Below are 8,118 nucleotides of genomic sequence, written 5' to 3'. Positions count from 1 at the left end.
ATGACATTAAGAGCTATGTCTTTGAATTTACAAACAAAAAGAAGAAAAGGTGATAAGTAAGAAATGCATCAATGCAAAATATATTTGGCCTTAAACAATTAATAAAAGATGGAAGGAATTTAAAAGGAAAACAAAGCAGAACATCTTCCTGAAGGTGGAATCGGTGACTCTTATTTGATTTCAAGTGCCAATCTACACCTGCTTTTATCAGATGTGACAACTGGAAATAATCTTGAGGTGATAGAGTTTAAACCAAAAGTGCCCCTCACATCACAATGTTTATGTTTTGCATGTTATGCAAAATTAAATTCCAAATGATTTTTATCTAATTTTGTTGCTTTTTTTTTTCTTTTTTTTTTTTTTTACATGTAATTATTATATTTTAACATGATGATCTTTGTTTGTGTTTGTGCTGCTCCACTGTGCCCTCAACTTGCCCCCTGGAGACAAATAACGTTTCACTGAATTGAATTAACTAAGTTTTATAAACAGAAGCATTTAGTACAAGAAGTATACAATTTAGGATCTTATTGTGTTTCATATGTTTTACTAGAGCATTGCGTTTGTAGCTTCAGGACCAAATGTTTTAATAACAGTTACTGATCTAATAGCACGCAGAAAAAGACTGAAATATAAAATTAGGCTTTGTTTTAGTGTCTTTGTGTAGTAGAAGCAGTATCCTTCTCGCACTGCCTGGCACCAGTGTCTTTGGCTGGCACCTGTGTATTTTGTGCAGCCTGATAGCAGGAGGATGAGAGCGTGCATCGGGCTGATAACAGCTGGCATCGAGTGGTAGATTGGTTGTGTTTCTTAGAAGGCTTTTTACAAAGTTGCACCATGTGCAACTATGGTTGGAGAAACTGGAGGAGTATTTCTTCTGCCGTTTCATCTGTGAAGCTATGGGTTGAGGAATAAAGGAGATCTTTCTTGTTGCAGCGTTGGCTTCCTTTTTCGTAAAAGATGAACAATACTGTATTCACATAGACATGTGTACAAGGAAAACTTTTTAACCTTTCAGGGTCCCTTAAAATGGTATGTTTTTTCTTTAATTTTGCATAATTTGGGCTGTTTTTATGGAAATTTCACAAAATTTGGCCAAGATTGGTATTTTCAGTGAAAGTTTCCAGTTTTTCTATATTTGCTTTTACTTTACATATTTCATTATTAAATCAAACAGTCTGTTGCCCTTTGGCCTTTTCTTCTGCAGCTCAGTTTCTTTCTAATTATATACACTACCACTTAAAATTAAGACCAGCTTTTACACCAGCATTTATTTGTCCCCTGAATAAAAGCCCTTTTGGAAATCCTTTCAAAACGTTTCATTTTTTTTATGTTTCAGTGGGGAAGGGTATCTATTTTCTAATGCAATGTAAATCTACAAAGTGCATGCATGAAGAAAACAATCCAGTGAATAAAAAATTATAAGAATCAATGTTATTGCCTATTTTTGAAACTCCCAGGCTTGGAGATAAAAATAAATAAATAAAAAAAATCCCATTTGGATTTCTGATTTCAAGTTAGGATTTCTGAGAATTATTGAATATTTACTGCATATGGTGAGGACTAGCTTGGCATGAAAAAATAAAGAAAAAATATATACCTTAGATATATCATTGAGTTTACACAGGACATCAAGTCATTACTCCAAAAGATTGTTTAAATGTAACATTTTAAAAAGATAAATCCTTAAAAAAAACAACAACAGATAAATAAAAAAAACGAAAGAGTGCATAAAAATATTATGTTTTAGGTAGCAGGATGTAACAGCTGAAAGGAAATTTCACTCAGAATTGATGCTGCTGCAAAATGTAATTCATTAAAAACAGATAATTTCAAATGTTTGAGATGATCAAAACAGTGATAACTGCTTAATATTACTGTTCAAATGCCTTTCAATTAATCAAAGGAGCTGACAAATATGTTCTCAAAAATGGACTAAGTATTAAACACAGGTGGCATATTAAGTAAACAAAAAGAAAAGTGAAAATTTGTTTGGAGTAAGAGTTTCTGAAGGGCTTATATTGGAGAGAGGTAAAAAAAAAAAACAAAACAACAAAAAAAACTGACTCAAAACATCACAGCAAGTCCAAAACATCTTGGACTGTTGTACTGTGTGCATGATACGCACATTAATTTGTACGAGGATGTGATTTATGATTTCTTACCAAGCCTTGGGTCATACTGTCTCATTTGAACTTCTTCCACACAGTCTGCCGGGAACCAGCCTGTTCTTCCTTTGACAGTGCCTTCCCAGAAACCTCCTTCACCTATACTTAGTACTGATGCAGAGAGAAAGAAAGGGGAATCGTTACTACTTACACAGAAAACCAGGGTCACGTGATATCACTGTGAGACTGCAGAGGCTGTGGAATGTTTTAACCAAAAGGCACACGCGGACAAAGAGCAGAGTGACATTAAGCATTTTATGAGCTTGTTTCATACAAAATACATCCGAAGGTGCAAAGACAACGGGGAAAACGACAAGGGAAAAAGTTTTTGTTTTAAAACTGCAAACGTGATATTGATGAAAACGGTGAAAGATACAAGCATAATTGCTGTTTGAATTCAATGGATTGATTACAGCATAGTAAGAGAGTAGGCTGCAGCTACTGACCCCCTGAATAATGCACTAAAAGTGACAAGATGCAGTTGAAAATGGCCATCCTGATGTGGTTAAGCAAAATGCTAAGTGGTGTTATTTTAAAACTGCTAACATTTCTATCAGTTGCTTTTCAGTTGCTGCAATATTACATCTTTTACAAAATATAAGAATTCCTTACATAAAATAATCTGACTATCCTACCAAGTCGTGTTTACTGTCTAAGTCTCCTGTATAGTAAACATGATATAGTGATCTATGTGAGGGAGGAAGTGTAAACATTTTACACACAAATAATATTACATTAGTAACTCATAAATAAATGTGTTCACATTTTTTCCCCCACTGATACTATATGGTTTTAAAATAGAACAAATTTATAAAAAGGGAGTCAGATATTTAAAAGAGGAAAAACCGTGAAAGAAAAACTGTGTGTTTTTGAAAGAAGTCTGCAAAAGACACAAGAGGGTGGGAAAGAGAAGAGAGAGTTCCCCCCCTAACTTCTCCCATGATAATTATAGATGAATGTATAGCTGATATTGGTCTTCCCTGCAGGGCTGAGCTAGCACACTAATTTCTACAGCACTCATCTATTATCCCACCAAGCTAACAGACACACCCGCGTGCGTACACACATGCAGACTCCTCAGAGATCACCAGCTGTAACCGAGGCTTTGCCTGAGCGAACCCTTCTACACTGGTTGCTAGGATACGTCAGTACGATGTTGCAGCCGGCAGACAACCCACTAAATGATGTACTCTACTTCCTCCAACTATATTCCACTCTGGCATGGGGACATGTTACGGTGATGTAACCTGGGGCTCTATAAAAGACAGTCTGCTGAATGGTACTATGCTCCCCATTCACATTGTTACACAGTGTTTCAAAGCCTTACAAGATTTCCTGAAGATCACATTTGATTTCATCTAAATCTCGCGCAGAGACATACATGAGGAGGCCAGCTCAAACCAGCTCTGTTACATGATAAAAGCTTAGATTGTTATATTAAAGTATGATTTATCCAAGTTTCTCTTAGCTGTCACCATCTTCTGGGAAATGGTTATCAAACGGCTATTTGTTTTCTGAAGAAAATAAGTAAGGTAAGGTAAGGTAATTTTATTTATATAGCACATTTTCAGCAACAAGGCAATTCAAAGTCAGTACCTTACTTATATTTTTGCAGTGAAAAAAGGTAAACCAGGGATAAAGCTAATTATTTTAGTGAATCTCAACATCTGATTGCATGTTAACCATTTCATTGGATTAAAAAGCAACGAGTTACAAGAGCGAACAAGTGTATCAAAAGAACAAATTGGAATTTATTGATTCCCCAGAAGAATAAAACAAACAGTATACAGATGACTGAGTAACCCTCTCTAGATTTCCCCTTTACGTAACTTTACCCTCCCTGTCACCTTAGTGGACCCGGCGACTCCATTTTTTCACGGTTAAACTTCTCATTTCTGTTTACTCCACACACCTTCTGTCCCCCGTCTCCTTCTCAGTGTTTCAAATGATTTCCCATTCTCCGCCTTGTTCTCTCTCTTTGTCAGCATGCCTGTCTATACTGCATAGAGGTCTCTGCAGCAGACAGGTGCCAGCTGTGCTCTCTGTTCCCCATTGGCAGGAATGAAAGAAAAGGTAAGACCTCAGATTGATCTTAAAAGCTGCCCTGGTTTAGTTCACTTACTTTCACATCCACCATTTTGTTTCAGGTCTTTGACGCATGTGGCTCAGAACTTGTGTGTGTCACTGAGCGTTGAGTGTTTTAGAAAGCTGGAAAATTGCACTACATTGTGTCGAAAAAGACCTGTCCAAAGTTTTAAAGGGAAGTTAAAAAGATAATGTTTTATAATTTGTTTTACAAATACATATCTGAAAAGTGTGTGGTGCAATTTATTCACAAACTGGGCAGAGGGAGGTTGTGAATGTCTTTTTTTTTTTAAGATTCCCAATTGTGTTTAGGTTTTAACTTTGTCTGGCCCATTGAAGGGGCATCATTTTACAAATGGCAGCATTTTTAGGACCTCTGTCCTGCTAGATATTTTGTGACTAACAGTTTTTCTTCTAGACTTGTCTCACATATAGATTAGTGCCTCTCATGGTGGCAGTATGTTAGATTACCTCTGTTACATTAGTTCTTATTTGTTCATGTTTGGACAGTTATTCCCTCTGGATTTGCATGATGAGCAGCTGGAGTTATTACTGTCATCACATTTTAGCTTTTGGGCAGATTATGTGAGGTGTAACTGTTTAACTTGGATCTGATCCGTTTTTAAACAATGTCACTCTTCTATACAACAAAGTTCTGCAGAAATCAAGGTAGTCCTGTCAACAAATTTCTCAACTTGACTTGTGCCTCTCAGACTCCTCCGGTTTATGCACGGGCCTTTTGGCTTTATTCAGTTCCTCTTTGAATACATGGGTTCTGATAAAATGTGAAAAATAACATAATTACAAATAAGTCTGGTTCATAGGAACAGCATTCAGAAGCCTGAAGGTGTCATATTTATTAGTTCAAACTAAAATTTAAGCGTTTAGCCACAGTGACCAGTATTTGCTGGAAAAGGAAGAACATTTTCAAGCTTGGAAACAGTAACCCAAATGTAAAATATAGGGGGTGGCAGCATCATATCGGACGTGGAATTTCACAAAACCAATGGTATCTTGAGGAAGGAACATTGAAATAAAATATTGAAACAAGATTTCAAGGCACCAAGAAGTTGAAGCAAGAGAAAAATTGGGTTTTCCAAATGGACAATAACCCTAATTATACTGCCAAATTACTTCCACTGGGGAAATCAATACCCTAAAGTGGCCATCACAAAGCCCTTTTCTACTGTAGATACATATTTACAAGTAAGTTTTGCCTACAATCTGGAAAGGTACAAAAAAAGACTCTTTTTTTTTCTCTCAAAAAGGAAATTATTTAAGACATATATGAACTTCTACGTGGATATTCTATTTTTTTTTTTTATTGAAAAGAAACAAGACCAGGAAGACAATTTACTTTTCTTCCTCTGTTGCTAGAGTGCTTCATTGCTTGCTAACATCATCATGAATCTTGGAAATCAGAGGTTAGATCAAAGGAGACAACACAGTTATGTTTTCACAAAGCAGATTTGAAATATATTCACCATGTTGTTGTTTATATCCAACCAGGCAGCTTTGATAATGAGCATTAGTTGCACACAGAATGTATGAAAGCCAGTATTGAAAATATCTAAAGAGTTTTGGCAACGATCACACTGAACAATATGTCACAAAACATGCCAAGTATATCCTGAACTAAACTCTGGGGTTCATTAAATAAATTAGTTACATAAAAAAAAAGAGTCCTCCTTTTCTGTCAAGATTTTTCAGGGATTAGCTAAATTACAGTTCATTAATTCTGGCAATCAACACCTCAGCTGGACACATGCTTTCGCAGCACAGCCAGCCTCGGAGCCATAATCAACACCACAGTTCAACTAGAGAGAAGAAGGTCCCATTAATTGACACAAAGTCACACATGAACACACTATGCTGGACACTCAGACTGGGAATTCATCTAATCAGGTTGCAGTCTGGACTCTCGCATCCATGTAACCTCAGTTATAATGAATGGAGATTTGGTTTAATGCTTGTTACACATTTATCGTTAAAAACCTGCACAACTTTTCACACCCTGATGATGGTAAGCTATACATTGTATAGCTACAGCTGTTCTGGGGCAGGCTGAAAAAAAGACCAACACACAGTCTGTGCCACTGGGCCCTTTGGACCACCACCAGCAGACAAGGTGGGCGAAGTGTCTTGCCCAGGAACACCACGACTGAGAAGGATGGGACAACTGGCAACCCACCAGTTAGCTGGACAAACTCCTACCTGCTGAGCCACTGTCATCCACAAGAAAGCAAATGAGATTGCATGAGAACATAACTTTCTGCAGCAAAGATCTAACAAAATGCGGCTCCAACTGGATATTTACATATGCTGTACAAAAAAGCCACATTGTCCGTCAGTCATGCAACTAATTGTCCATTTAAAAAATACACTTTCACTCAAGCTTTTAAGTTCCTATTGAAATGTGGTTTCAATATTTCCATATCATCTTCTTTCCTGGTGCTTTGTGAAGTGCACCAGTTCCTCCTGCAGTAAAACACTCAAAAGATGATGCTATAAGTTGCTTTGGAGTAGTGGCTTCTTCCTCTCTGATTAGCCCATCAGCCCACGTGGGTATATTTCACAAATAATACATTCTTACAATCTGCAAACAACGTCTCCACAATGTCTTTTCCTTTTGTTCTGGAGTTGATACATAGCTGTGCTTTTAGTTATTCAAATGCTATAACTTTACCAATTACAATTTTGCAACACCTGTACATTATCATCAGGGCTATTTGAAAGGCATGCAATACTAAGACAAGGTATGGGTAATGGAAACACATCTTTTAATCATTCTGGAATTTAGCAAATGTAAATAACTGTATTGTCCTGACTTGTGTAAAACCGGTCAGACATTAGATTCAGATCTAATGTCAGACAGTGAAAACATTATCTGTCTCTTTATACAAGGCATGGGAATATTTGTTGTTTATTTTCTATCCAACTGACAACAGAAGCAGTTGGCTTAAGTTTAGAGAAAACTACCATCTGCTCACCTCAGCCAAACATATCAAGGTTGCTTGAATGCGCTTGATGATGCAGATAAATAAACCACACATGGTGGTAAAAGAAGCCAAGCATTTCTGAAGGTAGAAAAAGCAAACCTGCACCAGCCAAGACAATCTGATCTCATTCCAGGCTAACCCCGTCCAGCTCCCTCAGGAGAAATTTAAAAGCAAAAGGATCTACAGATATAACCACAGACAGATGCAGGAAGGCCCTGGCACAGCATCACAAAGAGGAAACCTATTCTTTAGTGATGTCTGAGAAGGTAACCCTCAGAGGACTTCAGGAAAGGCAACATAATTTTCTTTTTTTCTGAAAATACTAAACCCTTCCTCTATTGTTGTTTTTTGTGTAGAGCATCAATTCAGCAAAACCATACATCTATCTCATACACACACACACACCCAGGCTTCCTTTTTGTACGCACACACAAATTGAAACATGATCTTGCATGAGAGTAATGTTGTTGGGTTATGCTGTTTCATGTAAGTGTAATATGATTTTGTGACAAAACGCTGCTCTGACTGACTGCATGTTCCCATTTTTTGATTGTTTAACGTCTCACTGGGATCCCAATGGAAACAATGAAAAGACAAACCACAGAGCACGATTAGAAAACACGGTATCATTAGAGAGGGCCTCGGGGAGTGAGACACAGAGAAAGAGGCAGACAGAAAGAGGCACCGACAAAGAGAGATGACAGAAAGCAGGATGCAGACAGAAACTTACAAAAGGGAACAGCAATCGTTGAACAGACACATACTTATTTATGAGTTATCAAGAAGTCTGCCGTACAGTATTGTTCTCTCTGTGCCTCGTGCTTCTTCATCTTGCCCTTGGTTAAGGCAGTCACGACTCCTGGTTT

The 8,118-nt window shown here is 37.3% G+C and overlaps 1 protein-coding gene across 1 annotated transcript in view; it reads right to left on the bottom strand.

Moving 5' to 3' along the window:
• shank3a (SH3 and multiple ankyrin repeat domains 3a) overlaps positions 1-2,343 on the bottom strand; it is a gene marked incomplete at its 5' end in the record, with an annotated part of 54,723 nt that extends 52,380 nt beyond the window's left edge. Inside the window, one exon of the mRNA XM_015047035.1 lies at positions 2,166-2,343. Within this exon, the coding sequence (XP_014902521.1) occupies positions 2,166-2,343 (178 nt within the window). The remainder of the gene's footprint in view (positions 1-2,165) is intronic.
• Positions 2,344-8,118: the final 5,775 nt, after the last annotated feature.

The sequence above is a fragment of the Poecilia latipinna genome, unplaced genomic scaffold (genome assembly GCF_001443285.1).
Source record: "Poecilia latipinna isolate Pla-1442-1.1 unplaced genomic scaffold, P_latipinna-1.0 Scaffold805, whole genome shotgun sequence".
In the NCBI taxonomy this organism is placed as follows: domain Eukaryota; kingdom Metazoa; phylum Chordata; class Actinopteri; order Cyprinodontiformes; family Poeciliidae; genus Poecilia; species Poecilia latipinna.
Note: the sequence above shows the minus strand (reverse complement) of the source record. Positions and strands in the feature narration are given on the sequence as shown.